This window comes from Gopherus flavomarginatus, chromosome 2, assembly GCF_025201925.1.
Source record: "Gopherus flavomarginatus isolate rGopFla2 chromosome 2, rGopFla2.mat.asm, whole genome shotgun sequence".
Classification (NCBI taxonomy): domain Eukaryota; kingdom Metazoa; phylum Chordata; order Testudines; family Testudinidae; genus Gopherus; species Gopherus flavomarginatus.
In genome coordinates, this window is record NC_066618.1 from 279,109,245 (window position 1) to 279,130,206 (window position 20,962).

The following is a 20,962-nucleotide window of genomic DNA, read 5'->3' on the forward strand; positions in this document are numbered from 1 at the left end:
ATACATCCCTGTTTGGCCAGGACAGTTCTCTTTTTAAGCTCTGTCCCAGCCATCCTGACTTTTTTTCCATCTAAACACTGCGCACATATGGTATACCCTCACTACTCTGAACTGATTTCCAACTTTTATGCTCAGTAGAGGAAAACGAAAATTGAGAGGTAAACTGTGCAGGAGTGTAATGATGCTGGTTTTGGCAGGACTCAACTGAGAGTGCCAATGCAGGACAAATTACTCAAAGCAGGGCAGTTACAGCCCAAGGCTGTTTTTTTTCCACCTCTAAGGCAAACCAAACCAGCCAGACAGGGAGAACTTTGGTTTTACCCCACTGGCTAACCACAAGTCACACAAGCAATTCTTTTATATACTCCAGTTTCCCAGTATCACCACCAGTGCCACTCGGTATGGGGACAAATGGTTATGAAAACCAATAACCCAGTAAAAGAAAAAGGGTTCTCTTGATCCCAAAGGACCAAGCCCCAGACCCAGGTCAATATACAAATCAGATCTTACCCACAAATCACGCTGTTGCCAGTCCTTTATAATCTAAAATCTAAAGGTTTATTCATAAAAGGAAAAAAATATAGATGAGAGCTAGAATTGGTTAAATGGAATCAATTACAAACAGTAATGGCAAAGTTCTTTGTTCAGGCTTGTAGCAGTGATAGAATAAACCGCAGGTTCAAATCAAGTCTCTGGAGTACATCCCCTGCTGGAATGGATCATCAGTCCTTTGTGTAGAGCTTCCATTTGTAGCAAAGTCCATCCAAAGGTATGGAGCAGGATTGAAGACCAGATGGAGGAGCTGCAGCAACTTTTTATATTCTCTTGCCAGGTGGTTTTTCTTTCTTTGTTCCAAAGGTAAGTATTCCATCGCATGGCATGGAAAAATCTCAGAGTTCTGTCCATAGGCAGGTCCATGCATACCTTGCTGAGTCACAAGGCATGTCTGCCTTCTCACAATGAGTCAGTTGTATATCTGATGGTCCTTAATGGGCCATCAAGCAGGCTAGGCCGAGCTGACACCAACTTGTTTGAGATGTCACCCAGAAGGAGAGCATAAGTTTGAAATACAAACAGTACAGAGCCAATATTCATAACTTCAACTACCAAAATAATACACACATACAGAAAGCATAATCATAACCAGCCAACCACAACCTTTTCTTAGACATCTCATTTGACCCCCTTTACACAAGTTTTGGTGCGACCACATCAGGGACCTTGGTTGCAACCATGTTCTATACAGTCCCAGTTCAAGTCAATAACATGACAAGGAGTCATCTCCTTTCCAACAAGAGAAGGCCGTGAGACATCAGACAAACCACTGTGGATCATCTGTGGACAAAAGACTTGGTTGATTGCTCCCCATCACACACCCACGAGGAGGTGGAGACCTGCAGAAACACTTGCCCCATCAGTTTGAGCTCTGGGGAGGGAATAAAAATCCTTGTCAAGAAGGAACTGTTGTCCCTATGCTGCTTGGACGTCAGGGAGATGGCACGCCTTCTAAGCATAAGCAAGAGATCGTGGCTGTTTGGCTAGGATAGCCCAAGGGACATACAGAGCTTGCATGTTACAGCAGCTTCTACTACTTTTTGAAACCTCAGACTGTAACTCCTTTGTATGTGTATGTTTATCTGCTTTAACCCGGTATATTGTAATTCCATTCACTTCAATTGAAGTTCTGTGTGCAGCACCTCTAAAAGTTATGCCCTAGGAGTCTAAGCATGGGTATCCAAAACCAATGGTCACTCTTAAAAATGTGGGCTGTTGAAAATGTGCCTTTTTCCTCATCTGTAAAGTGGAAATATTAATAATACATACTCAGAGGGATTCTGTGGATGTTTCTAAAGAACAAGGAGATCAATAGATCTCAACGGAAAATGTAAAGGAATAATATTTGATGCCTGGATATTACTGTGATGGGCACATTAAAGATGTGTGAAATTGATTAGGAAGAACTTTTTCCATTTCCTTTTGTAACATGATATAGTTAAATTAGCCACACTGTGACTAATATCCACCATGTTGCATGTATATCCCAAGGCCCCAGTCTGGCAAAAAACATCTATTTTAGGGGTTTACTTATCATTTATTTTAATCTCCCTTAATTTTGTTTCCATATTGTAATAGGGGGATTACATCTGACAAGCCACAGTACAGAAATAGTATGTTGCTGCCAGCCAACATATTGTCTTTCTCGGTGATTACAAAGAACCAGTGGAGAACTCCCTAAATTACAACGAAGCAAGCTTTTTTAAAAAGAAAGCACCCAGGCCCAAATCTCATCGGCTTTACCCAATCCCTTGAGTCCAACTTCATTAAAAAATGAGGGCGATAATAGGCAAGTGGTGGAAGATGAGATCCAGGCTCTGCAGGCCACTACTGCTTTATTATTCAGCATGCTTGGAGGCCTGTATTCAAACAGTTATTGTTTATGGAGAGTAAAGAAGACCAGGGCAGGAGTCTCCCCCTGGGGAAAGCTATTCCCTTGGCTACCTTCCTCAGCCTCCTGACCTGCTCACGCCCCTCTCCTACCTGCCCTCTTGCCCCGCCCACTCAGCTCAGGCCGGAGCCCCTGGCCTTTCTGTCTATCAAACACCCACAGCCCACAAAGAGAACTACAGTTCCCGGCAGGCGCCCGTGCTTCCGGGATGCATGGCCTGTTCCATTATCCCAGGGGTGGGGCTTAGGGAGAATCTCCCACCGGTGAGCTGCACTCATGAGGCCCAACGGACTGTACCATGGTTCGGACACCCCCTAGGCTCCAGTCCCTCTCCCCGCGCCGCGGCCGGCGGGAGAAGTGGCGGTTGGTGTGGAGCCGCCTCGGGGTAGCTGTGGAGGAGGGAAGCGCCTCCCGCCCCTCGCTGCGTGAGGATGCAGAGCTCCGACCTGGGCAACAGGGAGCGCGGCAAGCTCTGGCACCGCAAGCCCGCCCCGGCCGCGCAGCAGGGGTAACCGGGGGCAGGACGCGGAGGGAGGGAGGGAAGGGGCAGGTGGGAAGAGGAGCCCCGCGGGTAGATGGTGAGAAGCTGCCCAGGACGAAGGCCTGTGCCTGCTGCTGGTTGTCAGGGCGCAGCCAGGGGGCTGGGGCTGGTGGGGAAACCCCTGCGCAGGTCTCGGAGCTGTGGGCTGGCCCAGGAATAGCCCCTCGTGGAAGATGCAAACATCAAGGGGGGGGCGATAGCTCAGTGGTTTGAGCATTGGCCTGCTAAACCCAGGGTTGTGAGTTCAGTCCTTCAGGGGCCCATTTAGGGAACTGGGGTGAAAATCTGTTTGGGGACTGGTCCTGCTTGGAGCAGGGGGTTGGACTCAGTGACCTCCAGAGGGTCCCTTCCCACCCTGATATTCTGTGGTTCTATCAAAAGATTTCTCCCCAGGCCAGAGGACTGTAATACTTTTATTACTGATCTTATGCTGGCACTGAGTGGCCTTGCTCACGGATCCGGTTGTGTTAGGTGCTGTACAAACAGAATAAAGCCAGGCTCAGCCCCAAGGAGTTTCTAGTCTAAGCGCAAGACCAAGGACATCAGACGGATACCGACGGATGGGAGCGTAGGGAGGAACAATGAGGCAGTATGGGTCAGCACGATAGGCCTTGGTCTCAGCACGCCCCTTGTCCTAACTGTTGCTAAGTATTTTGTAGGCCTCATGGCCAAGAAGAGTATAAAGCGGGATTTGAAGGTAGATAATGAACTAGACTTGCAGATTGTTTACAACACCACCTCCTGCCTTGTGGGGCAGCATGGGAGAAAGTACAAAGGTGCTTGCCTGAAAATTTGACATACGCAGTGGAGGCTGGCGCTTTGGGCTGATTGGAGGTGAACCTCAACAGCTTGATAGTGCTTGAGAGATGTTAGCAAGGGAGGGGACTGAAAACAAGCCTCTTATGTTTGATGCACTAGAGAAGAAGGAGCCCGTGGAAGGGCTCAAAGAGAGGGGTGAAGTGGTCAAAGTGATGGGCTAGGAAAATAATCTTAGCAGTAGCATTCTGAGTGGATGTGAGTGGGACAAGATTGCATTTGTTAGGGCTAGAGAGAAGGATGATGCGGTAATCAAGATGCGAGATGAGAGCCTGGACCAGAGTTTTAACTGTGTCAATGGATAGGAAAGGCCATATTTTAGAGATGTTATGCAGAAAGAAGTTCTCAGTTGAAGATGACACACAGGTTACGGTCCTGAGTGACAGACAGGATGATGGTTTTGTCCATAGGGATCAAGAAAGGAGAAAGTAGGGAGAGTTTGGGGGAGGAAAGTTAGGAGCTCTGTTTCAGTCATGCTCCGCTTAAGCTGGTAGCTGGACATCAGCAGGGAGACATCAGAGGGACAGTAGCATTCGCTTATAATTTCCAAACATATTTTCAAAACCCCAACCTACAAGGATGTTTGTTACAAACCAAAGCAATATCTCATACAAATAATAACAATATCCAACATATCTGCCTAATTATGGCAAAGAGTCCTGTGGCACCTTATAGACTAACAGACGTTTTGGAGCATGAGCTTTCGTGGGTGAATACCCACTTCCTCAGATGCATGTAATGGAAATATCCAGGGGCAGTTGTTATTTCACCCACGAAAGCTCATGCTCCAAAACGTCTGTTAGTCTATAAGGTGCCACAGGACTCTTTGCTGCTTTTACAGATCCAGACTAACACGGCTACCCTCTGATGCCTAATTATGGTCTCTTCTCTGTGGTCTTGTTACTGCAGCCCTTGCCGTTGCTCCTTCCTACTCCTCTCCTGCTGTCTCCTATCCCGTTGTCCAATGTTATCTCTTATTGTGCTGTATGTAGATTTAGGATGAGGTCTTGCAAAAACTTCTAGGTGGGCAGCACTGCATCTGTGCAGAGACATTTCCAAGATCTAGCCCGTAGTCTGCATCTTTGCAGAGCCATTTCCAAGATCTAGCCTATAATCTCTTTCAGCAGAGAAGTGTCATGCACATGCACGGTACTGTATGAATAATACATGTCCTCCACAATTAGAGATTTCTCAAAATCAAGTTCTTCATTAGGATACTATTTGTTTATCCCTCATGCACACCAGACCATGCCCTGAGCAGTCAGGAATTTGAACAACATAAGACATTCTATGATCTTGCAGACTGTGGAGTTGAGATTATGAAGAAAAGCACAAGACCCTGTGAAATGGGACTGATTAGGAAAAAAAGAAGTGTAGACCCATTGGCAGGCTTAGTAAGAAAAGACCCTGAATCCTCAAGATCGGGGCTGTTTAAGGCTGTGGCCTGGAGAGAGATCCCCTCCTGTGGGCCCTCTGATCTGTCACCAAGGAGAGACAGGGCCTGTGTGTTTATATCCCCACAGGATATCTGTTAAACAGGGATTCGCCTTCAACAGGATGATACAGGCTTGATGTTTAAAAATGACAAACTTCCTGAAGAAAAATAAACAGTTCTAATAGTATTGCAGTAAATTAATGTGCAAATTATTTTGAGGCATCATCAGTGTGAATAGCAAAAATATGCATCTAATTTTTAAAAATTGCATTAGACAAAATTGCTTAGAAAGTTACCAAGAAAGTTATTAGAAATATAGGCATGTGATGATAGAGAACAAGTGCAAAAGATGAACTGGTATAACTAGCATGTATATTGTATTCAAAAGTTGAGAAACTTTTTGTATAATGGTTAGGCATAGAGGTTCTGATTGTGACTCCATAAATAGAGTTTATTATCGATTTTGCTTTTTATTCCACTTAGAATGTAGCTGGGTTTCTTTATTTTCAGAAAAGAGTTTGGGTGGGGAGGTGAGTTAAAGAATGAATCTTCTGTAAATATCACAGACTAACAGAACCAGTCCTGTGAAAAGTTGGCTGTTATTTTTTGATGTTGGGGTAATTTTCCCATTGTACTTTTTTAATAGTATTCCTGATATTCTCCCATGATTAAAATATTACCAGTTATTCTAATGAGAAACCTAAAATAAATAAGCTTAAAGTCCATCTGGACTCATTCTTATTGACCCTCACTTCTTTTCTAAAAATAATAGTTAGAGAAAAGGTAAACTTAGCAGGCAGGTTACAGTAAAGCCAGTCCTCGCCTCCTCCTGTCACCTGGCCCATCTCTTTTGCCCTCTTGAAGGCCTTCTTATCTGGAGAAGAGAGGCGCCTGGGCCTCTCCTTTCCCATTCTATTGATTCCACTGCAAACTGTAGTGGGTGAATCCCTCTTTGAGAGATGCCCTATGGGGTATAATCACACAGACTCTGTCTCCCCTTCCCACTTGGTGGTTGATCAGAGGGCCCCTCAAAAGGGATTTCCCTCCAGGCAATTGTCCCTGATTCTTGAAGGGAGGGTCAGACCCCTCTTCACCCTCTTACCCCAATCTTTTGGTGCTAGCTGCTGCTTTTTAGACTACCAGTATCTCCTTGGCTGCTGCTACTGCTCCCATCCCCTGCTAATGTACAAACCCAAAGGACAGATACCTGTGAAAGACAGAAATGGTAGAGAGCCAGTTTGGTCTCATAACATCTTAAGTTATTAGTATGACATGACAGAGATTAGCCTGACTCGAATTTTTAAGAACATAGATAAAAGCTGTCTTCAGTGATTCCACCCCCGCAGCATATAAATCCTGACTCCACCTAATCTAAATGAAATTTTCTCATGAATCATAGCTACTTTTCAGTTTTTCATTAGATTTCTTTACAGAAGGTCTATTTACTGCTTGTCAGACAGCGAATAATCTCTTGTGTAATAAACTTTTAAAAACTTTTACAAGTGTGCGTTCCTCAAAAGTCAATGTCTAATCAGAATTGCAAAAACATAACCTAAGAATGTTTTTATATTGGATATATTTTAATGATTGTAGAGAAAAGTATGCTAAAGATGGTGTAATAAAGTGATTTGTTTGCTTTCCTCATAGAGTCATAGTAAACATTATTCACAGTGCCACAGGATATCATTCAAAGACCATACGTTTTCTGAATGTGGCCTTTGACAGTTCTGGAGATTCTTTACTTGCTGGAGACCACCAAGGGAATATTTATGTTTTTGACTTGACAGGAAACAGGTAAACGTTTCTCTTGCTGTGCAGCTCTCAGTTACTATTTTTGAAAATCTAGATTGTTGTCTAACAGTCAGTTTTTTGCAACACTACTCCCACTTAAGACACCTGTTTCTGTTTGTTAAACAGGGTTTGTTTTGACTGGGATTGGTTGGGAGGGGAAGGGAAGATTGCATAAAATTTTCTTTCACAAGGTAAAGTATATTCAAACTGATTAGCATATTTAGTTAATTGGACACTGAGTTGACGTGTTCCTTACACTATTGGACTATTGTTGGTTTTTGTTTTTCTTTTTAAATAGATTCAGTCTTGTTCAGCGAACCATGCAGGCTTGCACTGCTTTGGCATTTAATCTTCGCAGGAAGACTGAATACCTTGTGGCTTTAGCAGATTATTCCATTAAATGTTTTGATACAGGTAAGACATTTAAAAATCTGACTAGAAAAATAAGAATAGCTATATTTTCATAGCAAATCCATATCACAATTAGTCAAGCACAATAGTTATTTCTGATCTGATTAGCAGTTAAATGGCTAACAATATTGCCAATTCGTTGTTCAGAAGTTAATCTTCAGAGATGATGTTACTTCCCCCCCACTTAAGAAGTGCATTCTTACTGCTACTGTTTCAGACAATCTGGATTTAGACTCTCTTAGTTAAGTAGTGGAAACCAACCAGATATAGTTCTGGACTTTGATATTCCACCAGTATAATTGCTGAGGATCATAACCAACTGTAGAACTAAATAGCTATTAATCAGGTTATAAAGAAGTATATTCTTAAAAAAAACTAGCTTGCAAAATGGTGAAATAGAAGTATGAAAATGTGTTAAACTCCCAGGCCTAAAAAATTAATCAGGATGTTGCATCTGAATGTAAAGGTTCCGGTGATCATAGCCTGCTGTTCATTAAACCAACCTTCCTTGTATGTATAAATAGTAACTTCAATACTCACTCATTTCACCCACAAGTTAAAACAAGTGTAGAATCCTGACTTAAGCCTACAAAGTATGTTGTTTTTTGGCTGGGGGCGTGGTGGTGGTTTAATATTGATGTTCCCACTGGCAAGGTCTGCCTAGGAGGCATATCCAGCTTGTTTGGTGGGCCCCGTTCACAATTTTTAAGACTGATCACTGAAGACACATTAAACAAGTCTATGCAAGATAGCTTATGAAATAACTTATGAAATCCTTTATTTCCCACTGATCAGCAGGATGGTTTTTTCCATAATGTATAGGAATTACATGAAGGACAACTCACTTATTCCTCATTTGTTGGATAGTAATGATAAATAAAGGTTCATTAGGCATTCTCAAGAGACCACACCCTTCATATTGTTTGTACTGAAAAATACTAGCACTTGTTGCTTCACTTTGCATAACTTTTTAATCAATTTCATTTACACCATAGACACCAAGGAGCTAGTTAGTTGGATGAGGGGACATGATTCTTCAGTATCTTCAATCTCCGTCCATGGTTCAGGCAGATATGCCATTACTACATCCACTGATACAGCACAATTGTGGGATCTCGATACTTTCCAAAGAAAAAGAAAGTTGAACGTCCGCCAATCTGTGGGGATTCAAAAGGTCAGTAAAGAGTCATTGTTAAACAAAGGGTATATAAACATACCTGAGAATACAAGTACATACTAAAATCAGGAGTACTTAAAAATATTCTTTTAAACAAAATAGATCAGTCTTTTCTTTGTCCTCTAACCATCTCTCCTTTGCTATCAGATCTCACAAGATAGGGTTATGAGACAGTAGTTGTGGAGCTGTTCAGGGAACACCGAAGCACTGCATAAAGTACTAATGTTTCATCAGTATTGAAGCAAAGTCAAAGCACAGTTGTTAGAGGGCACTATGTGGCAGGAGATTCATTTGAAAGACTGTACCTTAAGACGGAGGTCCTCACCACTTATGGCCATTGAAAACTCTTGACACTTTTTCTGAGAGTAGGGCTGTTAACTCCGGTTTCTTTACTGGATTCTAGCTAGGGCTGTTATATTCTGGAAGTCACCATGTAGCTTCAGTTATAGCAGGTGTGACCAACCTGTGGCTCCGGAGCCGCATGTGGCTCTTCAGAAGTTAATATGCAACTCCTTGCATAGGTGCCGACTCTGGGGCTGGAGCTACAGGCACTAACTTTCCAATGTGCCAGTGGTGCTCACTGCTCAACCCCTGGCTCGGCCCCAGGTCCTGACTCCACTCCACTCCTTCCCCCAAGGCTCCTGCCCCTTCCCCAGAGCCTCCTGTGCCCAGGCTCCTCCTCCTTCTCCCCCCTCCCAAGTCTCCTGCACGCTGTGAAACAACTGATTGTGGTAGGTGGGAGGCATGGGAAGGGAGAGGGAGGTGCTGATCAGTGGAGCTACCGGCAGGCGGGAGGTACTGGGGTTGGGGCGGAGGGGAACTGATGGGAAGGCTGCTGACATATTACTGTGGCTCTTTGGCAATGTGCATTGATAAATTCTGACTCCTTCTCAGGCTCAGGTTGGCCACCTCGAATTAGAGGTACATCTTTCACTTCCTGTCCTAAAACTGTTGTTTAGTGAGCGCTGTTCAAATAATTGTCATGTTTATCCCAGAGGTGACTGCACTTCATTAGGGGGTGAATTTGAGATATCCCTTATAAATCAGCAAGTAATTGTAGTGTATTCCACATTTAGCATATGTGAGTGGGTAAAGTTTTCTGCCAATAGCTTTTGGAATTTGGTAGAATCCATGAGTTTCCATGTTGAAATAAACCATTAATATAATAAAATAATGTAAACATGCAGTACAGAGATAATGGAGCTGAGCCAAAAGCCCTTGAAGTTAATGGATGCCTTCCCATTGATTTCAGTAGGACTTGAATCAGACTCAGCATAAGGAAATTTTCTGAAGAATGGGTCTTAGGTCTCTTGTGGGTTATGCTGTCACTTCAGTAGAATTATTTCTCTGTATTTGATTATCTGTTATTGTTGTATTACAAATTGTCAACCATGTAGTATTAGGTATATACAAATTTTGAGAATGCGAAATGAAGCTTCTATTTTAAAATGCCAGCTCATCCGAAGTTCAGGAATTTGTCTTTGTCGTTGTAGTCTGTGTACATATTGTGGAAACTTTAGATGACTATTATTTTTACCTACATAGTGGCCATTGTAATATGAGTGTATTGCAGAAATTAACATGAATTGTTTCATTGAAATAGCACAGATCAGACCCACCTCACCATCTGCCATTCCTTTCCATGAATGAGTTAATTGCTTTCAGACTGTGGTCCAAATTAAGGAAAAGCCAGGGTGATTAATGTTGCACTGCATTCTAAACATAAGGTAAACTTGGGCCTGGTCTACACTAGTCTGTTATTTCAGAATTAGCTGAGTTAATTCGAAAAAAAATGATTCCGTCCACATGACCAAACTGGCTTTTTCAATTTAAGGGACTCTTTAAATCGATTTTTATATGCCACCTCGGCAAGTGGAGTAACGCTTAAATCGAGATCGCAATCCCGGGTTAAAGGTATTGTGGATGCAATTTGACGTTATTGGCCTCTGGAAGCTATCCCAGAATGCTGCCTTGTGACCACTCTGGACAACACTCTCAACTCCGATGCACTACCCAGGTGGCAGGAAAAGCCCTGGGAACTTTTGAATTTCATTTCCTGTTTGGTCACCATCAGCAAAGGTGACCGTCAGCACAGTCCACCATCACAGGCGACCATGCAGAGTCCATCATCACAAGAGATCACGCAGTCCCAGATTTGCAAACGAGCTCCAGCATGGTCCGAACGGGAGGTACTGGATCTCATCAAATGTTGGGGAGATGAGTCTGTTATGGCAGAACTACATTCCAAAAAAAGGAACGCAAATACGTATGCTAAAGTCTCCGGGCCATGACGGAAAGAGGCTACTCCAGGGACACAGAGCAGTGTCGTACAAAAATCAAGGAACTCAGGCAAGCATACCAAAAATCCAGGGAGGTGAACGGGCGCTCTGGATCACAGCCCATACATTCTACTTCTACCGTGAGCTCCATGCAATTATGGGGGGTGACACCACCACTACCCCACCACTGTCCATGGACACCTGCAAGGGAGGAGTTGCACGAGCGAGGAAAAGAGTCATTGGAGGATGAAGAGGAGGAGGACAGTGCACAGGCGGCAAGTGGGGAATCTGTTTTTCCCCCCTAGCCAGGAACTATGCTTAACGCTGGAGCCAATAGCCTCCCCTGACTCCCAGTGTGGGCTCCCGGACCATGACCCTGGAGAAGGTACTTCTGGTGAGTGAGACCCTGATTGGAGCCACGCGGTGGAGGACAGGGGGGAAACCCAGCCTCACTGGACTGTTTGCATATAGTTTAAAGGGCTCATCCCTGCTCAGAGTCTCATCGGAGCCACGTGGTGGTGGTGGGGGGGAGGGGCTGTTGGGGTTGGGTGTTGTGTGAAGTGATCATCCCAGAGAACCCGCAGACCCTTTTTTATGGCAAACCCACCAGGCATTGCTTGCTGTGGGAAACGGGTCCCAGCAGTTTGAAAACATTGAAATGAATGTAGAGGAAGCAGAACCCCCTGCACCCCTTGGCTGCCTGCAAGCTGAATTCTGTTGCCTGGCTGTTTGTGATAGCTTACTCGCACCAAAGTGTCCCCTTTGTTCTCTGAAATGTATATTTTAAAATACAGCCCTCCCTTTTTCTCCTCCCACTGGTGCAAATATTTCAACGCAGCCCCTATCTACTCCATCCCAGAGGCTGGTCCAAATTAGAAGGTGGAAAAAACGAACTCAGGAAGACGTGTTCACTGAGCTCATGCAGTCCTCCCGCACTGATAGGGCCCAGCTGAATGCACGGAGGCAAACAATTGTGGAGTCCCGTAAAGCATTACAGGAACACAAAGAGAGGAGGGACATGCGCGATGAGAGCAGGCAGGACGCTATGGTCAAGCTCATAGGGGAGCAAACTGACATGCTCTGCTGTCTGGTGGATCTAATGTGGGAAAGGCAGCAAGACCACAGACTGCCGCTGCAGCCCCTGTATAACCGCTCCTCCCCAAGTTCCATAGCCTCCTCACCCAGACGCCCAAGAACATGTTGGGGGAGGCTACAGGGACCCAGAGGATCACCCCAGCAACAGAAAGCTGGCATATGTGGACTTTTGATTTGGTTTCTTGACTTGTCCTTCCCTCCTCCTCCACCCCCCTAACCCTCCCCCCATCAGTCTGTCTTCTGAATTCTCTCTTGTGCAACAAATAATAAAGAACTGTTTTTAAACAATTTAGACTTTATTTCCTTTCGTATATATAGGGGGCGGGTAACTTCAAGAGAAACAAACACAATTATCACACCGTACCCTGGCCAGTCATGAAACTGGCTTTCAAAGCTTCTCTGAAGCGCAGCACGCCCTGCTGTGCTCTTCTAATCAACCTGTTGTCTGGCTGTGTGAAATTGGCCACCAGGCTAGTTGCCTCAACCTCCCACCCCGCCATAAACGTCTCCCCCTTATTCTCACAGAGACTGTGGCACACACAGCAAGCAGCAATTACAATTGGAATATTGGTTGTGCTGCAATCTAACCGAGTCAGTAAACTGTGCCAGCACGCTTTCAAATGTCCAAATGCACATTCTACCACCATTCTGCATTTGCTTAGCCTATAGTTGAACTGCTTCTTATTACTGTCCAGGGTGCCTGTGTATGGCTTCATGAGCCAAGGCATTAAGGGGTAGGCTGGCTCCCGAGGATAACTATAGGCATTTCAACATCCCCAACAGTAATTGTCTGGTCTGGGAAGTAAGTCCCTTCCTGCACCTGCTCAGACAGACCAGAGTTCCTGAAGATGTGAGCGTCATGCACCTTTCCCAGCCATCCCATGTTTATGTCGGTGAAATGTCCTTTGTGATCCATCAGTGCTTGCAGCACCATGGAAAAGTACTCCTTGTGGTTTATGTACTGGCCGCCCCGATGTGCTGGGGCCAAGATAGGGATATGTGTTCCGTCTATCGCCCCACTGCAATTAGGGAACCCCAGAGCATTAAAGCCATCTATAATGGTCTACACATTTCCCAGAGTCACTACCCTTGATAGCAGCTGGTCAATAATTGCGTTGGCTACTTGCAGCACTGCAGCCCCCACAGTAGATTTGCCCACTCCAAACTGATTCCCGACTGACCGGTAGCTGTTGGGCATTGCAAGCTTCCACAGTGCTATGGCCACTCGCTTCTCAACTATGAGGGCTGCTCTCATTTTGGTGTCTTTGTGCTCCAGGGCAGGGGACAACCAGTCACAAAGTTCCATGAAAGTGGCCGTACGCATACGAAAGTTTTGCAGCCACTGGGAATAATCCCAGACCTGTAACACTATGCGGTCCCACCAATCTGTGCTTGTTTCCCAGGCCCAGAATCGGCATTCCACAGCATGAACCAGGCCCAATGCCACCATGATTTCCCAATCGCCACATGCCAGGCTTCTAGGAATTTCTATGTCCATGTCCTCCTTAGTATAGTAATTGCGTTGTCATCACTTCCTCGCCTGGTTTTGCAGGTACTGCACGTACTGCTGGATAATGCGTGAGCTATTTACAATGGTCAGTACTGCATCGGAGATCTGAGCGGGCTTCATGCTCACCACACTATGGCGTCTGCACGAGTAATCCTGGAAAAAGGGCATGAAATGAGCTATTCAGTTCAAAATAGCCGATAAAAGGCGGTAAATGGTCGTCTTCTGTAGCTTTCACGGAGTCAGGAAGCTCTTTAGAGCTGCAAGAGTGGGAGAGCAGAGTCTGCGGCAGAAACGTGAGCAGAGTTTGCGGTGGAAGCTATGCAGCTCTGTTCACGATGACCAAAAAACGGCGAGGAATTATTGCCTTCTGTAGCTTCCACGGGAGCCCATGACCCACAACATGGAAAAAGCAGCAGAAGCTGTGCGGCTCTGTTCACGATGACCAAAAAAAGGCGGGAAATGGTTAGATGAAAGAGTAGATAGAAAGAGGAGAGAACATGCGAGGTGGATTCATAGTACCAGGAGACAGGCTCTGCACCGTCTGCTGGTAGTATGGCGTCTATTATAGCTCTCACGGAGGGAGGAGCGAGTGATGGCACACATCCAGAAACACCCGTGAGAATGTTTTTGCCCCATCATGCACTGGGAGCTTAACCTACAATTCCAATAGGCAGCAGAGACTGCGGGAACTGTGGGATAGTTTCCCACAGTGCACCACTCCAACATTCGATGCTAGCCTCAGTACCGTGGATGCACTCCCCTGAATTCGCATGCTTTAGTGGGGACACACAACACCGAATGTATAAAATTGCTTCCGAAAATTCAAATAAAAAGTTCAAAATAATTTCGTACTGTAGACGTACCTGTGGACTTCAGCTGGCTGAACCTAGTCACTGACAATAGAAATACTATGTGTGTGGAGAGGATTTTACTAAAATCCCAAACTAGTGCCTCTCCTTTCTAAAGGTGATAAATTCGTACAGCCTCTAATGTAAAGAACCTTCTAATCAGGAAGCTGTGTGATTCTGTGGATAGGGCACCGAATTGGGAGTCAGAATATCTTGGTTCTGTTCTTGGCTCTACCATTCATTTGATGTGTGTCCTTAGACAAATCACTTAACCTCTCTGAGCCTCAGTTTCCCATCTTTAAAGTAGGGATAATGGTGCTTACCCACATTTAGTGCGTTAAGAAGTATGGCTAAGAAGTGCTGATATTATTATTAGAGTATGACTGGGGACACTGACTGTAAAGTTCCATTCTAATTTATTTCCTGAACCATATTGATGGTTTTGCACTAGTCCCAGCAGTGCATAGCTGGGATCCTATCAGTTAAATGCAACTAGTAAGATCTATACCACCTATGCTCAAAAGGTGCAGGAGCAAAAGCTAACGAATGAGACAAAAAGCACCTTGTGAGGTTGGTAGGTGAAGAGAGGCAGTTTTAGTTGGGAGAGGAAGAAAAGAGATGAAAAAGGGACATTTTATTCTGTCCCTTCTACCAGAGTGCCAAACTGCCATTTCAACATCATTTTGTGGCCCTTTTTAAACACACTTTTTAGAGTAAAACAAAAACCAGGAAACAAACAGAATACCCCAATTTGTTAAAATAAAAGAACAGCAATTTTCAACTTGCTTTAGGCGAGAAATTACTGCTGGAAATGTAGCTGGGTTTCTGAGGAGCAAGGAGTAGGGAAGGGCCCAAAATCGTGTGTGTGTGTGTGTATTTTTTTTTTTTTTTTTAAGACCAGAAAGGATCATTACGATCATCAAGGTCTGACCTACATGGCACAGGCCATAAAATTTCATCCAATAATTATTGTATTTAGACCAATAACTTGTGGAAGAACAGAAGTATATCTTTCAGAAAGACGTCCAATCATGATTTTACAATCCAGGTGATTTGATACAAAAGACTTCATGTAAACAATAAGTATATTCAGAAGAGTTGAAAAAAGGTGTTTATTACATTTTTTCTATTTTTCATTTATCATAATAATAGGAACTATTTTTCACAGTGGAACAATAGTTTGCATAACCTCTGACAGCTGTTTTTATACTCTTTTTTTTAATAATGATACATGAAATTAACGAGCCATATGCTAACAATAATAAACCACTTCAGAGACTGAAGGCAATTGGTACACTTCTCAAGCTCATTGCAAGTCTTCAGGAAGACTTCTGATATGTGCACTGATAGTACACTAATGTGCACGCTGCTGAGGCTTAATGATAGGGCCTATCAAATTCATGGTCTATTTTGGTCAATTTCACAGTCATAGGATTTTTAAAATTGTAAATTTTGTGATTTCAGATATTTAAATCTGAAATGTCATATTGTAACTGTAGGTGTCCTGACCCAAAAGGGGGCTGTTGGGGGGAGGGGGGCAGCGGCGCAAGGTTATTGTAGGGGGGTTTTGGTATTGCCACCCTATTTCTGTGCTCCTGCTGGCGACAGCGCTGCCTTCAGAGCTGGCTCACCAGAGAGCTGCAGCTGCTGGCTAGGAGCCCAGCTCTGAAGGCAGTGCCGCCACCAGCAGCAGGGCAGGAGTAAGGATGGCCTGGTATGATATTGCTACTGTGTTACTGCCTACGTGATATGGTATTCTGTGCTACTGCCTTCAGAGGTGGGCCCTGGGCCAGCAGCCACCCCTTTCCAGCCACCCAGCTCTGAAGGCACCGCAGAAGTAAGGGTGGCAATACCGTAACCCCCCTACAATAACCTTGCGATCCCCACCCACGTGGCCCTCTTTTGGGTCAGGACCCCAGTTTGAGAAACACTGGTCTCCCCCATGAAATCTGTATAGTACAGGATAAAAGTACACAAAAGACCAGATTTCAGTGACGCGATTTTCATGGCTGTGAATTTGGTAGAGCCCTACTTATTGCTATATTATTCTGACATTTCTGAAGTTCAAATGTAATCTTTCTTTTTTTATAGTATGTAAGGCAACTAGCTAGAAAATTATTCTATTTTTTTCCTTTTCCGTATTAATTCTTTCAGGTTTTCTTTCTGCCACTAAGCAACACTATCCTCAGCTGTTTCAAAGATAACTCTGTCTTTGCATGGGAATGTGATACTCTTCAATGTAAATACCAGTTGCCAACTCCAATAGAAGGCTCTGTGTTGCATTATAAAGTCTTTGCCGTTACCAGGTAAGTTGCTGCTTAAATACTCAGAAAATATTACAAAATTCTTAGCAGACAATACAAATTTTTCTCTCCTTTTTCTAAAATGTTTTGCACAAGTGTTGAGCTGTAGTTTTTCACCTCTAAACTAGATACCAAAGTTATTTTTAACAGAAGTCAAAATATTAGTGTGAGATTTTAGGCCCCCTCAAAGTATTTAGGTTTTCATACAGAAAAGAAAAGCAGACTAATCACTCTCTCCAACAATCTCGATGCAGGGCTGCACAGTCCAGTAAAGGTGAGGAGTTAACAGAAAACACTTTTCAACATTATATGCTTGCAACACAATACAACAGAAATTATCTTCAGCAGTGATGATTTTTGAGCATGGAAGATAATATATGGCCCTACGATTGTAACTAGCAGTAGATTAGATTGATCTAATACAAACTTACTCCTGTTTCTGATGCAGAGATGGCCGGGTGCTAGTAACAGGAGGAAAATCGAATCATCTTCACTTGTGGTGTTTGGAGTCAAAACAGCTGTTAAGAATAATCCAGATGCCTACAAAAGTACGAGCTGTTCGCCATCTGGAATTCCTTCCTGATAGTTTTGATGGTGGTTCTAATCAGGTCAGTTGTATAGGAAATTTAAGAACGAAATCACTTGGTTTCTTAACTGAAATCACATACTTTCTGAGATTTGCTTTTCTTATTCAAGGCGGCACGCAAGCTGATTTTCGGTGGCACTCACACTGCCCAGGTCCTGGCCACCAGTCTAGGGGGCTCAGCATTTTAATTTAATTTTAAATGAAGCTTCTTAAACATTTTAAAAACCTTATTTACTTAACATACAACAATAGTTTAGTTATATATTATAGACTTATAGAAAGAGACCTTCTAAAAAACTTAAAATGTATTACTGGCACGTGAAACCTTAAATTAGAGTGAATAAATGAAAACTCAGCAAACCACTTCTGAAAGATTGCCAACCACTGTTCTATACTATATGCAGGAAAGTTACTATATTAAATATTTGCTCTGTTGCTGCTTCAAATTTTTTTATTTCAGAATTTTGAATTCATTCTTTTCTGTTTTGCATTAGGACTAATTTATAGAAATCTCCTTTATTTCTAGGTTCTTGGAGTGCTAAGTCAAGATAATATTATGAGATTTATCAATATACAGACGTGCAAACATCTGTTTGACATTGGGAATCATGAGGAGGGAATCAGCACAGCAGCTATTAGCCCAAATGGACGGTACATTGCATCAGTAATGCAAAATGGTAGCCTCAACATATACAGTGTCCAGGCTTTAACGCAGGACGTAAATAAGGTAGAGTTATACGTAAAATAAATCACAAATACAGCATTAAGATGCCAATAAAAGTCAGTCTCACCCACCCAAAAATTCATTACTGAAAATACAATTTGTCCTTGTGTCATTAACTTACATATATTGTACTATGTAATATAGGATGCAAGATAAACAACATAGGGATTATAGACTTCACTTTGTGGTTACTCCAGTCTATTCTGCAAATTTTGTTTTAGAACATGCTTAAAATGTTTTTATCTTCCAGTTTTTCTGTTCTTCTCATAGCAATTTTGTCTGTGCATACTTTTTTATCATCTTGGCTTTGATCATACAGCTTTTTGTCCATTTTCTTCTTGGAAATACCATGCAACTGATATTGCCTTATCTGCATACACAAATAAGCTTTGTGATGCTGTGTTTGTCAAGAAGTATTCCCTTGGAAGCCATGATTATAAAACAATCATAGAGCTAGTCCCTTATGTAAATAATACATATTATAAAGACTAGTTTTTATTTTACTAAGGAAATAACTTCTGTACGGAGACATAGGGGGAGAGGCACTTTTCTAAATCCAGAATTCCATATATCATAAATCATCACACACTAAAAGTAAGCATATAAGGTTTACTGCGTAATAAGGGAGTTGAGCACAGGCCTTCAAGTCAGGTGACCTAATTTACATTCCCAACTTAAATGCTGAGTTTGTGTAGGACTTTCTGGCAATGTAGTTAACTGTTTTGTTACTCACTTTTCCTCATATTTAACATGGAAATATTACACATTCTACATGTGTCTTGTGAGAATTAGCTAATGTTTGTATAGCACTCTGAAGCACAAAGTAGTATAGTAACATTCAAGCACACACTGAAGTAATTTATTTTAAACACAGAACAATACTTGTATGTTGGTCAAACCACATACTAGTGTGCATCCTTGTACATCTAATTCAGAAGATACATTGTTTCTGGTTGAGTCAACATTTGAAAATCACGATTAAGATAGAACCTACATAAATTTGCTTGTAACATACCTTGTTAAGTGTGTTTAACTTTCATTCACTTGTCACATCTGTTTGGGTTTTGGTTTACACTGTGCGTCTCCTTAAGTCATGTTTTATAACACAAACATCTTTCAACATTGGTCATCAAGTTAAAGAACACTATATAATCTAAAGTGTGCTCATTATAAAGGTGGGTATTGTAAAATGTTCTTTCTTACAGTGTCATAAGATGTTAACTGTATCATTCTTATTTGATGCTAGCCACCACCACCCTTGGTTAAAGTAGTTGAAGATTTGTCCAAAGACAAGTTGGGAGCAAGTAAACTTACAATGAGAGTGACATCAGGAAGGTCAGAGAGGCCTTGGAAATCAAGAGGAAGCAAAACTCAAACCAGAGTGCTGAAACCACAAGTGAATACATCACTTGAAAATAAAGAGGTAAGAGCAAATTGTAAATACTGTAAATGCTTCTCTTCTCTAATTTGTAGTATTCGATTTTCATTGCCAAAACAACTCTCCATTGACTATTTCCCCAACAATTTACTTTTCTACATCCAAACATTTGCTAAATCTTTAATCTGACCAATGCACTGTTTGCATCTTTTACCTTCCTTACATATCTTTGTTGTAGAACTTTGTTATTCTAATTTAACTTTACTTTTAAACTGTTTCCCAAGGCTTTCACTTGGTTTATTGCTGTCTATATAGTTCATGACCATTACTCTCTGTACCACTGTTTATTTTCTTCTCCAACTACCTTTGTAATTCTCCTCAATTCTTACCTTAAATCACGTGTATCCTCCTTACAATAATATTAATTACAGCAAAAGGCATTCGTTGCTGATTTTTTTATTTATATCTAAACTTAAAACTTATGGTTATATTCTGACTTTACTGGTAAATTAATCATATATATTTTTAGTCATTTAGGGCAGTGGCTCTCAATCTTTCCAGACTACTGGACCCCTTTGAGGAGTCTGATTTGTCTTGCGTACCCCAAAGTTTCACCTCACTTAAAAATTACTTGCTTACAAAATCAGACATAAAAATACAAAAGTGTTACAGCACACTGTTACTGACAAATTGCTTACTTTCTCATTTTTACCATATATTTATAAAATAAATCAATTGGAATATAAATATTGGACTTACATTTTAGTATATAGAGCAGTATACAAAAGTCATTGTCTGTATGAAATTCTAATTTGAACTGACTTTGCTAGTGCTTTTTAAGTAGCCTGTTGTAAAACTAGGCAAATATCTACATGAGTTGATGTACCCCCTGGAAGACTTCTGCGGACCTCCCGAGGTAGATGTATCCCTGGTTGAGAACCACTGATTTAGGGTCTGATCCAACTCCCACTGAAATCGGTGGGAGTCTTTCCATTGAGTTCTCTAGGCATTGAATCAAGCCTTTAATTTGTATTTTGTTGCAAAATACCTAAAATACTATGGCAGGTACTACTATAAATAAAATTCTTGCTATAGTAACTGTTATTAGTGGCTGATGTACTTAAGGTTGAATTCCGATTTCCATTAGGGGACTTCAGGGGACTGGATTAGATGACCTCTGCAGTCCTATGATTATAGCCTCCCTCTTTCATTTGCTTATAATTTTCTCAAAACATGATTTTGTACTAAAATTTTCTATGCTTTTTCTCAACCCAAAGTGATATTTTAGCAGAGTAGGTTCTATCATTTTAAAAATGAACTTGATTGTAAGTACTTCTCCGTATGGTCTGACTAGAGATTTTACACTCAGATATACAAACCGTTGAAGCTAGAAACCTATATTTGGTTTGGGCCTTAGGGAAACTTAAATAAAAAAGCTCAAGATTAACAGAAATTGATTCAGTATTTTTTAAGTAATGCTTTCAAGTAATAGTACTTCACGTTTCCTGGCACCTTTGATCTGAAGATCTCAAACCACTTAAACAAGTAAGCTTCACAGCTCCCTCTTTCCCTTGGGTAGGTGACTGTTCACCAAATGGCTTTACTGATATACAAAGAGGTCA

The 20,962-nt window shown here is 42.3% G+C and overlaps 1 protein-coding gene and 1 long non-coding RNA gene across 5 annotated transcripts in view; one reads left to right on the plus strand and one right to left on the minus strand.

Moving 5' to 3' along the window:
* Positions 1–535: 535 nt before the first annotated feature.
* On the minus strand, positions 536–2,592 carry LOC127045473 (uncharacterized). The gene is made up of 2 exons (XR_007772747.1): positions 2,539–2,592; positions 536–1,426 (listed from the first exon to the last, which is right to left on the minus strand). It is a non-coding gene; the product is annotated as an uncharacterized LOC127045473 (long non-coding RNA).
* A 171-nt stretch (positions 2,593–2,763) lies between these two features.
* TBC1D31 (TBC1 domain family member 31) overlaps positions 2,764–20,962 on the plus strand; it is a 42,529-nt gene continuing 24,330 nt past the window's right edge. The window contains exons 1-8 of one of the 4 annotated variants that reach the window (XM_050940678.1): positions 2,764–2,954; positions 6,886–7,032; positions 7,328–7,443; positions 8,436–8,614; positions 16,504–16,655; positions 17,101–17,260; positions 17,765–17,965; positions 19,209–19,385. In XM_050940678.1, coding sequence (XP_050796635.1) covers positions 2,878–2,954; positions 6,886–7,032; positions 7,328–7,443; positions 8,436–8,614; positions 16,504–16,655; positions 17,101–17,260; positions 17,765–17,965; positions 19,209–19,385 — 1,209 coding nt within the window. In that variant the 5' untranslated portion in view covers positions 2,764–2,877. Of the gene's footprint in view, positions 2,955–2,991; positions 3,822–6,885; positions 7,033–7,327; positions 7,444–8,435; positions 8,615–16,503; positions 16,656–17,100; positions 17,261–17,764; positions 17,966–19,208; positions 19,386–20,962 lie in introns of those variants that run through there. The other 3 variants (XM_050940677.1, XM_050940679.1, XM_050940680.1) reach the window with 3 other exon arrangements.